The sequence below is a fragment of the Panthera onca genome, chromosome E2 (genome assembly GCF_046562875.1).
Source record: "Panthera onca isolate mPanOnc1 chromosome E2, mPanOnc1 haplotype 2, whole genome shotgun sequence".
In the NCBI taxonomy this organism is placed as follows: Eukaryota; Metazoa; Chordata; class Mammalia; order Carnivora; family Felidae; genus Panthera; species Panthera onca.
Window position 1 is genome coordinate 37870865 of NC_138353.1, and position 19719 is coordinate 37890583.

At 38.9% G+C, this 19719-nt stretch overlaps 1 protein-coding gene across 5 annotated transcripts in view; it reads right to left on the reverse strand.

Annotated features, from left to right (window-relative positions):
• CDH8 (cadherin 8) overlaps nt 1–19719 on the reverse strand; it is a 362321-nt gene that overhangs the window by 156849 nt on the left and 185753 nt on the right. For all 5 annotated transcript variants that reach the window (XM_060650613.3, XM_078438839.2, XM_060650611.3 and 2 more), the window contains 3 exons: nt 14344–14511; nt 9878–10065; nt 6388–6641 (listed from right to left, as the gene is read on the reverse strand). In XM_060650613.3, the coding sequence (XP_060506596.3) occupies nt 6388–6641; nt 9878–10065; nt 14344–14511 (610 nt within the window). The remainder of the gene's footprint in view (nt 1–6387; nt 6642–9877; nt 10066–14343; nt 14512–19719) is intronic.

Sequence of the window (19719 nt, forward strand, 5' to 3'; positions counted from 1 at the left end):
ATGAAATATTTCCACTTTTGCATCACTGGGCATCAGGATTGTAAGGAGTGTTTTCAGGAAAAGAGCTCATTAACAGCAAGCTGGATAACCACAGTGAATTATAAAAATGCCCAAGTACAAGTAGGAACTAAAAATGTAATCTCTTGTGTTGAGTGGGCACTTACTTTCAGGAGAGGAATTGTGACAACACAGCACTGTGCCTACCATGATCAGGTGTCCGTCTACTCTGCCTGCTGAATGGCCATTATCCCTACTTCTAATTTAAGCAGTTCATGTAGTCTTACGCAAGGTGAAGGCTCTGAAAGAAACAGGAAGCAACTACTAAAAAACCCCAGACACATGTCATCTCAACACAGTGGTAACATCAAATACACACTTCTCATAAATTTATTTAAAGGGAAAAACGAACCATAGAGGATTTACATGAAGGCACTGACTTAGAATTTCACACCTACCCTGTGCTAAGAATTTTTACCTTACATAAACAGTTTACTGCACATAACAGCATTTCAGAGTGTCTGTCACTAAGTATGGGCTCAGTAAATATGAGTTGTCATCAGCCTACTCCTCATGCAAGATGCCAGAAGCATGCACAGACATAGTAGTCAATGGTAAGAATAAATTTACATCTAAATCCTGGCCCTGCAATCCCTAATACACACACAGGGAACTTTTTCAGAGACTCAGCTTCCTTCTCCATAAAACTAGAATCACACTGATGACTTCACAGCAACTTTTGTGAGAATTAAAGTGAATTGGTACATAATAGTAACTTACACCATGTTTCATTTATGTTATTGTTAGAACATCATTTCTTCTTTTACCTCCATCATCACGATTGTGTTTACAGCCAATAGTAACAAAACTCATACAAAGGGGGTAGGGCTGAGGAGCAAAGAGCATTCCACCCATGCTCTGATTAATGTCACAGACCTGGTCTATCTTCCTTCCTTGTTGGTATGCATCCTGAATGGAATGAGGCCATTTAGAGAATGCACAGTTTATTATTTCAATTAAAATTGGTCCTGCTCGGCTGTTCCAGCAGGCAGAGACATGGGTGAAGCCACAGAGATCTCAGGGATAGAGTGAGGCAGAGGGACAGAGGATAGGCACTGCGTTGTCAGGAAAACCCAGGTATGCTTCATGGTTCCACTACAGTATTTGTGTGATACTCAGCAATTGAGGCTTTTTATCTGCAGTTTCCTCATCAGTTTGCGATAATGAGAATACATGTTCTATCACAGAGGTGTTAGGGAATGAAATGAGTATACTTAGCACATCCTTGTCACATATTAAGCACTCACCAGTAACAATACTCACTGCAGTAGCAGGGGCGTTTTACACTAACTGAGGTTAGACTATTTAGCAGCTAACTGTTAAAGGAAAAACAGGTAATTCTGCACAGCGAAGCAACCATTTGTAGAGGAAACTCTGCTTACATAAGTACCAGAGTTAAAAAAAAAATGTTTATTCTTGAGAGAGAGAGAGAGAGAGCAGGCACACATGGGGCACAGGGGAAGAGAGAAAGGGAGACAGAGGATCTGAAGCAAGCTCTGTGTGTTAGTGCAGACCCCAGTGAGGGTCTCCAACTCACTAACGAGGAGACCATGACATGAGCTGAAGTCAGACGCTTAACCGACTGAGCCACCCAAGAGCACAAATACTGGATTTTTAATTTGTGTTTAGGACATGAAATTGATGGTGGCTTTATTAACTGGCAATGCTAGTAGCTACTATATTTTTTAAATTTAATAACTTAATTATTTCAGTTACCCTGTGAGGGACAGGATATTAACCCAAAATACATATGAGGAAACTGAGTCTAAGAGAATTCCAGAGACCAGCTGCTGGAGGAAGTAGCAATGATAGGATTGCTCAAAATGTAAGCTCAAAATGTATCACCTTTTTAAATATAAATAATTTACCCGACTTCATTCAATATTACTCAGAGACATTTAGTATTGAAAAGAGTAGCAAGTATTTAATGAATGTTCCTGGCAGGGACAAGGTAAGACCCTCCATGCCACTGTCCTCTTTCCCCTGAAAGGGTATAGACAAAGATACAGGTACGAATGTAGTTACAGACACAGGTTTAGGTACTGCTGCAGCCACTCTGGAAAACAGTATGGATGTTCCTCAAAAAATTAAAACTAGTGGGGTGCCTGGGTGGCTCAGTTGGTTAAGCATCTGACTTTGGCCTTGGCCATGATCTGGCCGTTCCCGAGTTCAAGCCCCATGTCAGGCTCTGTGCTGACAGCTCAGAGCCTGGAGCCTGCTTAAGATTCTGTGTCTCCTTCTCTCTCTCTGCCCCTCCTCTGCTCATGTTCTGTCTCTCTCTCTTAAAAATGAACTCTAAAAAAAAAAATAAAACTAGAACTACTCTATGACCCAGCAACTGCACTACTAGGTATTTATCCAAAGAATAAAAAAAAATGCTGATTTGAAGGGGCACATGCACCCCAATGTTTATATAGCAGCACTATTGACAATAGCCAAAGTATGGAAAGAGCCCAAATAGACTGATTAATGGATAAAGAAGATGTGGTATATACATTCAATGGAACTGTACTCAAAGATCAAAGATCAAAAATATTGCCATTTGCAACAATGTGGATGGAACTAGAGTATATTATACTAAGAAAAATAAGTCAGTGAGAGAAACACAAATATCATGATTGCATTCATATGTGGAAGTTAAAAAACACAACAGATGAAGATAGACGAAAGGAAACAAAAATAAAAATATAGAGGGAGACAAACCACAGAGACTCTTAAATACAGAGAACTTGAGGGTTGTTGGTAGGGTGTTGGGTCAGGGGATGGGCTAAATGGGCAATGGGCATTAAGGAGGGCACTTGCTGGGATGAGCACTGGGTGTTATATGTAAGTGATAAAACACTAAATTCTATTCCTGAAATCATTATTAAACTACATGTTAACTAATTTGGATTTAAATTAAAAAAATAAATTAACAAAAAGTACAGGTTTAGGTATAAGAATTTTAAAATACGTGATATTTCCAACTTGATGATGTGCTCTAGAAAGAAGTTGAGTCTTACGGGAAGTTGACCAACCAATAAACAACTGAGTTTTTAAACACAGCAAATGCCATAAAAAGGCCTCTTTCTTACTGCATGTCAAAGTAAACATTCCTCTAAAAGATGGGTACCTTCTTGTCAGCATATAAAATACAACAGTTCTAAAGAGACAATAATCCATAGCTATTTGTCACTCAGTAATTCCCTGAATATCCATGTCCTCTAGTTCTGTTTAAAAAGGTTAAATGGGTCTAAATCTGTCTGCTAGACTTATAAGGAACCATGCATTGCTCTGGCTAGTCAGAAAATTTAATTTTCTACTCAAATTAACCAATTGTGCAAAGAGAGAGGAGAGCTGCTCTCCATAACACAATGAAATGGGCGGGGGGGAGGGGAACAAGTACAGAAAAGCAGAAGTGCTGAAAAATGCAGTTGATGATTCTTACGTTCCCATCCCATGCATCCAATCCACCTCCATGCACACTGAGGGGGGGCTTGCCTTCTGAATCACTCATCAAAGCCCTGTTGCAAAATGCTTTGAAACAGTATTTGCCCCTTCTTTGGGTGGGACCATAGATGCCAAGGAATAAGCGCTTGCCTGAAATCTATCACAGGCACAGATGTCAGTGTCATCAGGTGGTATCTTATCTGTCCATCTCTCCAGGTAACATGGCCTCTAATCCCCTTTAGCTTGCCTGAAAACAAAACACTTCTAACTGGACAGTTGTTGCTAACCAGCTTCAAGCGTCCTCTACACCTGCCTTTCAAAGCAGTGGTAATAATAAAAATAACAACAGCAATAACAGTAACAGTTAACTACAGTGATAATCATCATTTGATTCACTGGGAACCGGGAGTTGGTATCGGTAAATCTCCACGTTTGCATCAGTATATGGATAGATAACAGAATGTGCAAAAATATGTGGGCAACCATAAACCTGGATTTTTAATCAGTTCTGCCAATTTGAGGTTCCTGTCAGTGTGGCATGAACAGTTCTTCAGACCTTCTCCTAGCTGATTAAGAGCATATCTCTGCATTGGAAGTGTGTTCCCACTGCCACTATGGATTCCATGTTTGGGGTTTATATGTGATTGCCCCAATATCTGAAACCCCCTTGTCTGTAAGGGCCCCTGACTTGGCATACTCCTGAGCCCTTGTATGTTCCTTGCTAAAAAGCGTAGAAATCGTGTAAAATCAAGGGTTAAAACTGGCCCCATCATTCAGTTCTCCCTTCATTCTGTGTCATGCTTGGAGATGTGAGGCAAGAGGCAACTGCTCCTTTCTGTGTTCTTTCGGAGGACAAGTAGTAAAAACATGAAACAGGACAGAATATTTGACAAATATTGCCTGTATTTATATATTGGCATCGCAATACAGAGCCATTTCATAACTTCAATATGTAGTCAGAAAATGAATGACCATGCACATTTATTTCTCGGGATACATTTTTCCCTTGTTTTCAACACTTGGCCCTTTGAGAGATACAATTCTCTTAGGCAACTATGGACATCCTGTATGGCTATAGCTTGGTGAACTTCTTCAGAACTGAGAATGGACACCTGACCATTTTTCAAATCCCCAGGTGGGATTTTATCTTCTCAGAGATTGGGCTCTTTTGAGGGAATTTTCTTTTTTTTGTATCCTTTTGGGAAACCCTCTTCATTATCCTGAGTTTTGAAGTGGCTTGTATTAAAACCAGCTTTTCTGGATCTGAAAAGAATTATTTTTTGCCCAAACTATTTGGGGCACCGACTATTCTGTGAGTTTCACTTGTAGCCTCACAGTTTCAATGCCCTTGGGAGTAATGGAAATTTAATACATAAAAAAAAAAAAAAGTGAATAGATAAAACTTGCAGAAAGCTCACTTATCCAGAGTTTCTGTGATTAGTTGAAAATATATCCATTCAATGAGATGGGATGAACTGACATCTAACTCCCAGATTAAAAGGACAATTCTTTAAGACTGTATTCCTCCCTCTTCCCACCTCTCCCTCTCTCACTGCTTGTCTCTCCCTACCCCTCTCTTTCTCTCTCTCTTTTCCAACAAGCATTTCTAAGACAATATTTGAAATCTATACTCAAGCACATCATTAGCCAGTTTACATGTTATAGGTTTTCAGTGTTCATGTTATGTAGCTTCAGCACCTGTAGTGTCATGTAGATGAATGGCAAAAGAGAAAAGATGTACACAGTTCAACAACAATAACAAAAAAATGGAATTGAGCCTCATTTCTAAAAAAAGCAGAAAAACTTTAATAAAGAATCGTTTCATCTTGGGGCACCTGGGTGGCTCAGTTGGTTAAACATCCGACTTCAGCTCAGGTCATGATCTCATGGTTTGTAGGTTCGAGCCCCACGTCGGGCTCTGTGCTGACAGCATAGAGCCTGGAGCCTGCTTCCAATTCTGTGTCTCCCTTTCTCTCTGCTCCTCCCTCACTCATGGTCTCTCTGTCTGTCTCTCTCTCTCTCTCCCTCTCGCTCTCACTCTCTCTTCCAAAAATGAATAAACATTAAAAAACAAACGAATTGTTTCATCTTGGGAAAAAATTCTGAGCAGGGAAAATATAAACAAAAGATTTTTTTTTGTTTAATGGCAAAGAAAGATTCTGTCTAAAAGGGGCCAGTCCAGATATGCTGACCTATCAGAAATGCCCATGAAGTGATAAGAAGATAATTTCAAAGCCAAACACGAATGACACAAATAAGATAAGGGCCTCTTAATGAACTGAATGAGGCAGTGGTCTCATGTCTCTCAAGTTCTTATATATATAGTTCACTGTAACTGTCAGAAGAGAAAGAAGACAAACCAGCAATACTTGCCCAATACTAGAAAAAAAAATGCAATTTTGTATTTTCACTGAGTTCTCTGAAAGCTGCAATGGCTTCATTCATCTTGATATTCCTGGCTCTGGGTATTGCATGTAGCTCTTAGTAGGTGTGTGTGAACATGTGTGCCTGGGCACGTACGTGCACACACACATGCAGACATTGTGCTGACCAAAATCCCTCAGTCACGTGAGCTAATTACCAAAGGCAGCCACAAAGAATGTACACATAATTGCATTCTGTACTGATGTGCTTGTCCTTTGATGTAGCCCCTAAGCCTTTTAAAAAGGAAATACCTGGGGCGCCTGGGTGGCTCAGTCGGTTAAGCATCTGACTTCCGCTCAGGTCATGATCTCACCCCTTGTGAGTCCGAGCCCTGCATCGGGCTCTGTGCTGACAGCTCAGATGCTGGATCCTGCTTTGGATTCTGTGTCTCCCTCTCTCTCTCTGTCCCTCCCCAGCTCACACCCTTTCTCTCTTTGTCTCAAAAATAAACATTAAAAAAAATTATAAAAGGAATACCTTATAGGACTAGAGGTGATATCAGGGTCACGAGCAGTCACTTGCCCAATCACGGAGTTTAGAGCAGCATTTTCATGAACTTCGAGGAGGTAAGTAGGTGAAGAGAAGACAGGAGGCTCGTCAGCATCCTCAACAACAATTTTGACTGTCGCCGTGTCTTTAAAGGGCCCCCTGCCGCTGAAACGTGGGTCAATATGGACATTGGCTGCCTCTACCTTCAGCGTATAGGATTTTTTGGTCTCAAAGTCCAGAGGCTGTTAAGAAATGACAAAGATGAATGTTTCCCGCTAATGACCACAGCAGCAAGAACAAATGAGTATAATGCTGATGGATGATAGTTATGTGCATTTAAGCCCATTTGCGAGCCTTAATGGGATCACTCTCCATTCCCTCAGATTCAACCTGTAAATTTTACAGGCATTTATTGATATCTGTTTATTATACAAGCTCAGTGAATCTAATCTCCTATTGTTTTGTTTTGTTTTGCTCATTTCACTTGGAATTCACAAAATATTCACAGTCATGAATTGTGCCATCAAAATTTCACTTCAGAGTCATAATAAAATTTTACTAGTGGTGGCACGACCTGAATACCAATCAGCCAGTTAATCGGGCCTCTGCTGGTAGGAGATAAGGCGGCATCGAACACAATCTCTATCTGGGAAGAATATTTTATCATTTCTGCAACAGTGTGTGAAATGTAAAGAACTAGAAATAATCATTGTTTAGTCCAAGGAGACATTATAAAGCATAATTTAGCACTAATCCCAACAAAGAGTGTTTTCTGATTTCGCTTCTAAAATCACCGCTGCTCTACTGATCATGTGGCTAAAATAAGGTTTATTACTTTTTAGGGTATTCTTAGAAGGTCTCTATTATAAGTTCTGGGCTCTGAAGCAGGTGGGCATATAAAGAAATATGTATGCAGATACATATTTATCAGTGTTTATATTTAGAAGAAGGAAGGGTGAGAGCAGTATATATATAGATATCTAGGTCTGGCTGTGCCTCCACCAACCACTTAAAAGCAATTTGAAATTACCTCACTGCTCCATTACTGACAATACTTCTGACATATTAATATCTCATTCCTTAAAAGCCCCTACGACTTCAGCTAATGACCTAGGTGAAGAGAGTTAGGTAAAATATTTAGTTCCCCTAAATACTCAGAAGCCAATCTGTGTCAGATTCCTTACATTGCAATTCTTGTCAACTCGTAATATTTCAGATTTCATGAATAAACGTCTGTCAAAGTTCAGAGAGACAATTTAGGTGTGAGGTGCAATTCTTCACAATCTGCAATGCAGATTTTTAAAAAAATAAACCAGAAGACAAGCTGGCATTAGGGAACTCTTTCAGAACTCCTGTATAAGCTTAAATATGTATCTTTATTTCAGAATTGGGGTCGATCTTTCTACTTGAATTCAGTTCTAATGGGACTCGGCTTTTGGGGGAAATATTTTCTAGTAAAAAGGCGTATCAGTTCTAATGGGACTCGGCTTTTGGGGGAAGTATTTTCTAGTAAAAAGGCATATAGTCACTTCCCTGTCTATTCTGAAATTCCTAGGCACACGTAGCCACGAATAGACGATTCAACATCAGCATTTGCAAAAATTTGCCAATCACCCCTACTGTAACTATTTTGCAATTTCAAATTCCTCACAAACACTGTTAAGTGTAGCAGATTATGTTCTGTTTATTTCTTAGTTCAACATAATGACAATGTATCCAAACACATCCCTAGTGTCCTTAGGATCTTATCAAACAGGAGACCCACGAATTGTAGAAATATGACACCCTACATATTGCTCTCTACATGAAAATACATGGGTTTCTCAGTGTCAAAACATGTAGTATATAGTTCCACGTTTATGAATAACAGTGAATAAAACTATAACACATGGCTAACTGCTTCAGTTTATAAAAGCACCTTATGGTAGCAGAGGATGGCAGTTAATAATAACAATAAAAATGACATTAGGAATCATTAGCTAAAGAAAATGTGGCTCTGGGTTATTCAATAATTGACTCAAGCATAATTATACTGTATTCTATTTTAAACATGAGTTTTTAAATACTTTCCAACTCTTAACCTAAACTCAAGCCAGGTAGAAAGCTAGTGTTGTTCCGAACAGAGTTAAAATAAATGCAGCCTTTTTTTTTTTTTTTTCCCTCTCGCTTGAAATTAATTTTAAAAAATTCACTGATTTTGTATAAAAAGTATGTCCAGGAAACTCCAGGTTCATAATCTTACTATCTCTCCAAGGCGGGATTTTTAGAGCATGGCCGTTGGAATCACGTTCTTGTGTAACATGATGGAGAGAATTAGAGAGTAAGCTTGGAGTCACATGAATATAATGCTGATCAAGACAGGGTCCCAACAGTGTGCTCTGCCATTTATATTCTTATTCATGAACACACACATCTAATTAAAATTAATTTGTACTGTTTTGTGAAAAAGATTCGAAAAACAGTATTGAAAAAAATACTCATGATGAGGATAAAAGGATATTTTCCCTTGCAAAGGTCCATGCCCATAAGATAATGAAATGCATTCTACATATTTTTTTTATGAATGTAGGTGTCAAGATGATAAATAAATTCAGAAGCTACTGTACAGAATTTTTCACATCTATCACAAAAGAAATGGCTGCTGGCAAATGCAGATACAATAGCCATACATTATCTGTACTACTCATCTAGATGTTTCTTTCTCTCATGGTAGCCCCATACCCGGAAGCAAGGCCAAGAGGAGCTTCGTTTACCATAATGCTTGGACCTTTGATGCATGGTTTGGAGTAACCAATGGTAGGAGGGTTGGCCCTGCCCTTCTAGTGCTAGAGCTGACCAGAACAACTCAGGCTGACTGTTTTGTCTGTCCTGGAGTTTCTCTGAAAGTAGAGCCTGCAATAAAAACTTGGGAATCTTCAATATATTTTGTGCAGATATTCCAGGAAGCAGGAGTGTGGAAATGGGGAGAGTTCTATAGGGAAGGATTAAAGGCCACTGAACTTGCCACCTCTCTGGGCATCTGAATCTTTTTCCTACTGGGAATCCTCTTAAGAACCATAGACAATATGCCTCAGAATAATGTCTTCAATGAATAAGAACTGTCTACCAATCTATGTCCTTCATTGCTTGAGGGTGATCTTTTGAGTGTTGACTTCCCTTTGTGACGAGGGTGCTCTGCAAAGGAAGTGAGCCAATTCCTTTGGCTTAGGGAAGAACACTGAGGCATAGATGAAGGGAAATAATGGGTAGGATGGGATGCTACCAACACCATGATAAATGGTTGCCCCCCAGTTAGCTGAAAGGGAAACTGGGGCCAAGGTTATGAGGTGCAAAAAGGACTCTGCTTTTTCACAGCTGAAGAAGCTAAACCTTTACCAATCCTAAGATTACGTCAGGAAGTCCGCTCAACCCCTGTCAACTTCAAAACTCAAGTTTCAAAGACGTCTTTGGAAGACGAACAAAATCTTCCTTAGCTTACCTTTCTCAGCCTTATAATGCCATCCTGGGCCTGGGCATCAGAAGTGATCTCAAAGAGCGCTGTTCCATCTCCATCAATGATGTCGTAGGATGACTGTGCATTTTCACCAATATCTTGATCATTGGCCTTTACCCTTCCTATCGCAGTGCCAAGAACCACATCTTCTGGTACTGAGAAGTGATACAGACCTTAGGAAAAAACAAAACAAAACAAGACACTGAGCACTGCACAACTTCCATTCATTTACTGACCTATTCAGCAAATATTTATTGGGTACTTTCTTTGTTCCGAGCACACCTACAGATATTAACAGGACAGTGATGGAAAAGAGAAAAATATCCATTTTGCTGCGAAATGTACAATCTTTTAAATGAGTCAAAGAGTTCCCAGAAGAAGAAGTGATCCCTCTTCGAGACTCTTCTGAGATATAAAACTTATTCAACTGTATGTTTACCAAGCATATATTTGGAGCAAATTTACATCGGGATATGAAGGAGTCTATGTGAATGTTCTTTCCAATTTGCTGTAAAATCATACCGGCTGCCCATGGGGATATTCATTGTTGCCCAACATAAAATATTACGCTAATTTCAGCACAGAAAGATGTAATGTGTAACACACTGAAAGTCACTTTTGAAGTTACCTTTATATTTACAGACCTGTAGACCATTTTTGATAACATCCAATTACTAAACTTCTGCTGTGCCCTGCAGCAAGCTGTTCAGACACATGAAACAGTCCTCCTGTTACTAAAGTCCTCATTGCTCTGAAGACCAGAAATCCTACTTCCAAGACTCTCTAGGCAAAATACAATCATAGTGTATGTTCATTCTCCTGTGGGGCCAGTAAAATGTGTCTGATTAGTGGTATCAGTCCCATTTTTACTCAAATCACTTTAGCTGTTGTATTGGTGTCACTCATTTCATTGGTAGAGTGAAGAGACCATAACCCCTGGCCATTACCACTTCAGTACACACCGGCCCCACATCTAACTGCCAACTCCCGCATTTCTTGCCTGAGGCTTTTTTTCTGGCCTTCAGAACCCATTTTGCCCACTGCCTGTCAGGCCTTAACTACCAGAAAATTAATGCCCTCTGAGAAGCAGTCCTCAAAGACTCACACAACTTAGGATACAGAATCCCAGGCTCCTCCCCTTTCTGGTAGGGTAACCTTGAGCTATTTCTTTTCTTTTGTCTATTTACAGCGTTGCAGAGTTTCCCCGATGGGATAAAGCTCCAGTTCCTCCACAGTCGTAGCCGGCTTGATAATGCACATTATTGGCTCTCTATCCTTCTCTCGAACACATCCTCACTTCCCCACTGACGTTTCTTGGGATCATCTCCAAGATAAACTACTTCTAATCAAATTCCTGTCTCAATGCCTGTTTGTGGGGAACCCAAAGTCAAGGCAATCAGGAAGTTTTACTCCCGCTGGAACCAAAACAAGGGAATAAATAAATATTCGATGAGCTATAAAACAAAAGGAAAAATTAAATCTAGAGAACATTACCCAATTCTAGTTGGAACTCAATCACTGAGTCCCTTGGATAAACTAGGCTCATTCTACGCAATCTAACAAGATTATTTCCTATGATGAGTAAGGTTTTCTTCTAGCACTAGCACACTTTTATTTAATGATGAAATAAAAATGTCTCCTCGAATCATGAAATTATGGGACTGGGGAACAAAAATGTTTTCCAAATAGTTTTGCCATAAGGTAGGCACTGAAAATCCACACATCCAATACAAGCCTCCCAATTCTCTCATAATTAGTGTAATGATTCCATTTCCTTCAAACTTTATATTCCAGTTAAGGTTTGAGATGATCCCTCTAGGTATGCTTGTTAAGGCAATAAGCCAGCAAGGGGCTTCACCTTGCTGCTAGTCCTACATCAGGGAGCTTTGGGAAGCCAAGCAAATGGAACATTTATCCATTCCTATTCTGCTCACTCATCTCTATTAGTGTGATCATAGTTAATAGTTATTACTCCTAAGAAAGGGAACACTTTTGAAACTCACCTGCCACTGCTGAATTGAAACAATCATTTTCTGAGAAAGAAGAGTTGCATATTAGATCCTTAACTATAATGGCAACTGAAAAGGAAAGAAGAGAGCTGGGGAAAGGACAGGAGAGATGGTATTCTCCATTTCAATAATTTGGTTAAAAAGGGTTGCATTGTTATCAGATTTATGCATAGCCAGAAGTGAAAATGCTGAAATTCCTAATGAAAATTCATCCTTTCTGTTCTTTTTACCTTTGATTTTTTTTCTGCAGGTAAATTCTCAAAAATACCTTAAATGTATCATTTTCAACACCCCCTCCATCTGTCTCTCTCCCTCTCCCCCTACCTCCCTCTTCATCTCTCTCCCTGCTCTTCTCTCCGTTCAGTGGCATCTGGTTGGCTCAGCTGATTGAGCATCCAACTCCTGGTTGTGGTTCAGGTCATGATCTCACAGTTTGTGAGACTGACCTCCACATCAGGCTCTAGAGGCTGACAGTGCGGAGCCTGCTTGGGATTCTCTCTCTCTCTCCTTCTGTCTCTGCCCCTCCCCTGCTCATGCTTGCTCACGTTCTCTCTCTCTCTCTCTCTCTCTTTTAAAAAATAAATAAATAAACTTTAAAAAAATTCTCCTAAAAAAAAAACCACAACAGGTTCTCCTATGGTATTCCCTACCATAGCAAATAGCACCAGCATGCATGTAATCCCTCATTGCAAAAATGTGAAAACTCACTTCTTCAACTGAGAATACAACATATCCTTAAAGTTTTGTTATCATTACCTCTTTAGTATCTGTCACACCTATACACCTTTCTCCAGTTCCACAGAGACCACCCTGGCTTGCTAGCTCTGCCATCACTTTTTTACATGAATGCTTATGCATACCCTTCAAGTGGCTGCAGTGTGGAGAACACATTGGAAGGAGGCCAGATTTCATTTTCTCTTATTTCCCTGGATTCCAATTCTATTACTTTACCTATAATGTAAAACCTTTTAATGGCTTCCCAGCGATCTTAGAATAAAGATCATGATACTCAGAATGGCCTCCAAATCCAACTATGGCTAACTCTTGCCTAACCTAACTCTTTAGACTCTGTGTTCCAATTGTAGTAGGATTATTGCAAGGTTATTTATTTACTGTGAAAGACAGTGGGGAGGGGCAGAGAGAGAGGGAGAGAGAGAATCCCAAGCAGGCTCTTCACTGTTAGTATAGACCCCTTCACAGAGCTCGATCTCATGAACCATGAGATAATGACTTGAACAAAAATCAAGAGTCAGATGCTCAACCGACTGAGCTATCCTGGGGCCCCTATTATAAGATTCTTTTAATTCTCACCTAGGGCCATATACCCTTCTTTCACAGGACTTTGGGATATCCTCTTCCTCCCACTGTCATGACCACACCCCCACTTCCCTAGTTTCATCTTGTTCCAGCTAATTCCTAGTCATCACTCATGTCTCAACTCAAGAGTCTCCACATCAAAAGGTCTTCACAATGCAGTTTGTCAGAGTATTTGGATAAGTGCTCACAAGAAAATGGTTCTGTGGAGCACCTGGGTGATTCAGTTGCTTAAGCATCCGACTCTTGATTTTGGCTCAGGTCATGATCTCACGGCTTCATGACACCCAGCCCCACATTGCATCAGGCAGCATGGAGCCTGCTTGGGATTCCCTCTCTTCCCCTCTCTCTGCCCTTCCCCTGCTCATGCTCAATCTCTCTCTCTCAAAATAAATTAAAAATTTAAAAACAAAAGAAAAAAAAAAGAAACGGTTCTGTGAGCGTACATAAAATTGGAAAACAATGATTGTCTCCCTGATTCATGGATGGTGGCTACCTCGAATTTTGTTGAGATGCTTCTGAGGCAGAGCCTGGCTTTAGTAAGGATGAGTAGGGTCAGTGATCACTGATGGCTGAAGGAGCCACAGGAAGTCACAGGAAAGAGTGTTTATTTTTGCGGCCAGTATACCGTACACGGCCTATCTGCTTTCCCCTCCTAAGGCACTACAGATGTGGTTCCTCTTATACAACAAAGTGGGACTATTGATAGAGCACTATCTGAGGTGCATTGTAATTACTCTCTCAAGTTCACAAAGGGAGGTACCAGGGAATGGAGAACTAAGCACACGTCTTGCAGTCAGATGTTCTGTAACTGACTGGTTCTAACTCTTAGCTACACTATTTACTATACCCTAAATATTTGGAAATTTTCTCAGCTTCTTTAAAATCTGTAAAATGAGAATATATTTATTACCAAAATGACAGGAGAGTTGGTTGTTTCATATCTATGTGTGTGTGTATGTGTATATGTGTGTGTATACACACAGACACACACACATTGGCATACCTTACATATAATAAACATTCAATGATTGCTGTCAGGTTTTTGGATATTGCTAAAAATTAGAAAATAAATTAATACGAAAACATTGTAATTAGATATTCACCCAGTGTAGGGAACAAACTTACTTTGGGCAAATTTCGGAGGATTGTCATTTACGTCGGTAAGGGTCACTGTAAGTGTTGTGGTCCCAGACAGGCCACCAGAGTGTCCACCCATATCTTTGGCTTGAATAACAACCAGGTATTCCTCCTTGGCTTCTCTGTCCATGTTGGGAAGGGCAGTTTTTATAATTGCTGAGGGGGAAAAATGGGAGAATGACTTTCAGGAAGACAGCTCATTCAAAATGAATGTGTGCATCTCTCTCTCTCTCTCTCTCTCTCTCTCTCTCTCTCCCTCTCTCTCTCTCTCTCTCACACACACACACACACACACACACACACACACACACACCCCTACATCAAGTCCCCACTCAGATAATCTTCTGTTTTCTTTTGCCTTTTAACTGGTGTGCATCATTGATGCCAACACTGAAAGATTTCAGTCACAGACATTAGTGGCTAACTTGCAAAAATACATTTTATAGTGTATAAAAAAGAGAACTTGCAAAAATACACATTAGAAAGTAAACTGAATGGCATACTGTTGCCTACCAAATTAAAGTATAAATCAAAACATGGCCTCATCTACCCAGGAAAACCCTGGAAGTGAAAGAATCTTACAATTTATCACAGACTCCAGTTCCCCTATGAGAGGAGTAAATACATAAATAGCTTGAAGGCTCTGAGGTCAAAGATAAATTATTCTGAAGCTCACAAATACATCAGAGAGATGAAAGAAATAAATGCATTATTAGAATCAACTCAGATGAATAAAACACCAATCAGAATTAATGTAGGCGAGTGTCTAAATCCAAAGGTACTATTCAACATTTATATTTTAATTAGTTAGCTACATTTTCTCCATTGTAAAAGTAATACAAAATTTAGAAAAAAATTAAAAAGAAAAGAGAAAGGAGGTAAAACATAAGATCATACAAAATAACAGAACATCGTCAGTGCTAAAATGTTAGCTTTTTCCTTTGTGATATATTTTCAGGGTTTCATCCATCTGCTTCTTTATGTGTTTCACCAGTAATTTAATATTCTTGTTAAAGATACAAAATTTGGGTAGATGCTTCTGAAGTTATTTTGAAAATCTTTATTTAGCCCTCTCCTTACTCTCATACCTCTTTTTATAGATAAATATTGCTAACATTTTGATGTGTACAATTTCAAAGCCATTATATGTATATGCATACAAATGTGTATATGCATATAAACATTTAACCACAAATGTGGTCATGATACAGGCACTGTTTTGGGACTTTCTTTTATCACAGAATAGATATCTTTGAGATGTCTTTTGTTTGCTCACTAGCATCTAGAGGTCCAACTCATTACTTCTTTTAACTGCATGATTGTTCATTTATGAACATATTATCAGTGGATATTCCAGTTATTTCCAGTTTTTCCCATTTCAAAGAACAATGAGATCCTTTACACTGGTGACACTATATTTTTTCTGTGTTCTGCAGTTTTATTTAATTCTGTGTCAAAAAATACGCCCTCCTACCATATTGGTAAAAGCCCATAATAAAAATTATTGTGACTAGCCCAAAACATTCTTGTTGAGTACGTGTGAGTTATGTCTCTGGCCCAAGTAAAATAAAACTTTCTGGATTAAAGAGAATTTCCCCTGCATTTCTAAGGTAATTATTTGGAAATATTGCTTATTTGGAAATATTGATAGTAACATAATATTTTTCAATATAATGGCTTGTTTCAAGATTTGATCGTATCAAAATATAACTTGTGAGCTAAGGCAACAACAATAACAAATAAAGCTTCATCATTAGCATGATGGGATGCCAATATGGCTATTGTGCTATGGTATGGATATATATTTCATAACTCAGAATACTTTCATTATGGGCCCAATTCCAGTAGGAACCATTAGAAAATTGTTTTACTCCCATGATATTTACACAAGTGTGTGTCAAGTTTAGGTACCATCACATTCTAAGTTCATCATAAATTAAAGCCATCCTTTGGACTTTGGAATTTAATATATAACATCTAATAATCGGAGGTAACTGATATAATTACCCAAGGAAGGCATCATTTTTTTCCCCCAAAGAAGTGGATAGGTTGAAGTCTATGCAAGAGTCCTTTCAGGTTACTTCATTGGAATAATTTTGATAATTTCCTCAGAGTCAGAGAAGTTTGGTATGTATTATTCTCATCATTTTTTAAAATACATCATGAGAGTGTAAATAAAAAAAAAGACTGTAATATCTCTCAGACATTCGGAATTAAAATAATATTGAGGCTCAGTTAAAAATAGCATACCTGGCCTAATGTGTATGAGTTATATCAAAATATATGTGAAGCATCATGATGAGAGCCTTGCTTAAATGGGACAAAAAGAGCTCCATGGGTCTCCACCTATGTTTATGCCTTCCTCTATAAAAGCAAGCAGCCTCACACTACCTTATAGGCTTATCTACTGAGAAGCTGGAGTCCCTTTACAGATGCTCCTTCATATTGAAGTCAAGCAAGTTTGGTTTCTTAAGTTATTCTCACACTTAACTACTTTTATTACCATGAACAAATTATTAAACTCATCAGGATTCAGTATCTTGCCCTGTCAAATGGTGAAAATAAATCAGCCTTCCACTGTGGTTATACTAAGATTATGTGAGATAATTCATGTAAAGTTCTTCACACACACTAGTTATCCAACTATGCTACTCCCTTTCCCCGTTTTCCTTCCCAACCAAAATTTATTTAAATGCCTCTTTGGATGGTGGTTAGAGTGCTGAACATTCTCCAATTGCCCCTCCAGATCCACTTTCCAGCATTTCCTACCTATTCTTGGCATGGGACAGTGACCTTTATGGATTGCTTCAACGAACTTCCTTACTTTCTGACTCTGCATTAGATTCAACCAACACACATTACCCAAGGAGATTGCGAGGATGTAGCAGGGTGAAGTTCCAGACTCCCCAAATATCCCAGTCACATGTTTGGCCCACTCTATGGTTAGTCTTTTCAGGTATTACTAGAACAAAACTCTAGTATCCAATAGATGCCCCAATCCCTTGTTCTCTTGGGTCTAGGGGTAATGATCGCTCTTCTGCTGCTAGGCTTGAGGTGCTTTGTTATCCTGTGATGGTCTCTCTTAACCTGGCCAAGGTTTTGTCAATAGTTACTTATTAAACTCTCCTCAATTACCCCATTCCTGCCAAGACCCTATAAAATATGGTCAGCATACTGGTTCATTACCCAGGTGTCAAAGATGTTTCCAGCACATCATTGTTAAACACACATCTACAGTTCAAAGAGTACTTCAATATAAGAACACATTGCTGTCCAAAGGGCTATTCTTTGAGACGGCAGGGCAGGCTCTTTGTTTCCCCATCAGTAAAAAGCGAGTAAGAGCTATTCAGTTAAGTGAGTTGCTCAAGATGACCCAGCCAGAAAGCTGTACCTGGACGTATTCACACTTTCTCTTTTCTTAGACAATACTTGGAGTGGGTTTTATAATTTCTAAGACAAGCAAGGAGTCTCCACAAGTTTTCTAGGGCATGCAGCACACTTCATGGACTTCAGTGCAAAACTGTATAATGAATAGCTCTTGTTTTCTGAGCTGCCGCTAGTCTCAAACTCATAATTAACAATGACTCATTAGAAAATTCAAGAAAGAATTTCTGGAGCATTTTTCCTGCTACCTGGTGGCCAAAAAGGCAGGCTAGGAAAAACCCCAAGTGACCTCAACCCTCCCATTTTTCTCCTTGAGTTGGGGCATCTCTACACTTGTCACTGAACCTTTTTTAAAATTCTTATTCAAAAGGGAGATCATGTCACCTACGTAGATGTTGTAAGATATGGATAAACTCCTAAAATAGAAGCTTAAAGTTGCATTAAAAGTTCCCTCTATTTCTCCTCTAAATCATATCCTTTGGTTCACATGTTCTCCCACACTTCAGGCTTTTTCTTTTATCGACAAAGAGATAACTTCTTTATTTTAAAAAGTATTGTTTGGTATCAAATAACCACCTTGCAAAGAGCAGAAAATATAGTAAGTTCTTTTTCCTCTCAGATTTAAGAAGTCAAAAATTTTGACCTATGATACTAAAAAGTTACCGAAAGCCTCAGTTAAATGGCATTTTTATCCAGTTTCAACTTTGATTTTCAAACAACATACAGGAGATTCCTACATCCTTTCTGCTGAAATAAACCAATTTAAAACACCTTTGATGGTGTTAATTTCAAATAACTTCCCATTCCCAAAGACAAGAATTGTGTCCCTCCTTTTTCACAAAGTAGTCAAGCAAAATTAGTGCTCATGTCTTTCTACATGTTCATAGTCACACATTTTTGATGTCCAGCAGTGTTCAGAAGATTAAATATTATACTTAAACTTCCATAATATCAGTCTGACAACAAATCAGAGTTTTCAATTTTATGGCAAGCAGTATCACAAAATGCTTTCTTCTGGGGTAGTGAAACTCATGGACGTAGGCATTTGATAAATAGTCTCACAAAGAAAAAGAAAATCAACTTAATTAAATATGGTAATACCAGGATTGACTTGCAGCTGATACAATTAAAAACATTACATCTTTTGGGGTGCTTGGGTGGCTCAGTGTCTGGCTCTTGATTCAACTCAGGTCATGATCCCAGGGTCATAGGATCGAGCCCCATGTCAGGCTCCATGCTGACTCTGGAGCCTGCTTGGGATTTTCTCTCTCTCTCCTTCTGCTCCTCTCCCTTGCTTGTGCTGTCTCCCTCTGAAAATAAATAAAACTAAAAAAAAAAAAAAATCTTATTTCTTTGACTTTTGTAAATTTCCAACTCAGTAACGGTTCTAGTATTTATACTTAAACCCTTTACTTAGTTACTCTAGGATAAATCATGGAACATCCTTGGGAGAAACCTTTTCTTTTTCTTGAAAATAAGAAGCTCTAAGATTTTGAGAAGAAAAAACACACATACACAAATTGGTGTTAAGGAGAATGAGCCTGTCCTGCTGGAGTCTCAATAGCATTAACTATGAAATAAATTCAGAAAAAGGAACATGAATCATCACATTTTAGAAGAATTTCCCTCAAACTTCATTTTGAAAATCTAATCTAATCAGAAAATTCACGAGAATTAATGAGAACAATCTATTCTCCATGAATTTAATTCATTGGAGGTTTTGAATCTGACACTGGAGAGCTGGGTGGGAAGGTTTGGGATGGGAGGTGAACCCTGGTAACAGAATTAAGAAGGGAGAGGGGGAGTCACCTTGCCCTGCAACTGGTATATATTACCCTACTGTGAATAGATTTTCCTATATTTAAAAGACAATATTTTTATCTTAACCTTATTCAATCATATGGAGATTTCCCTGTTGCAGCAGTTTAAAAATTTAAGTCCTAGGTTGGCCTTAAGTTCTTCCTAAGTGCTAAACAGCTG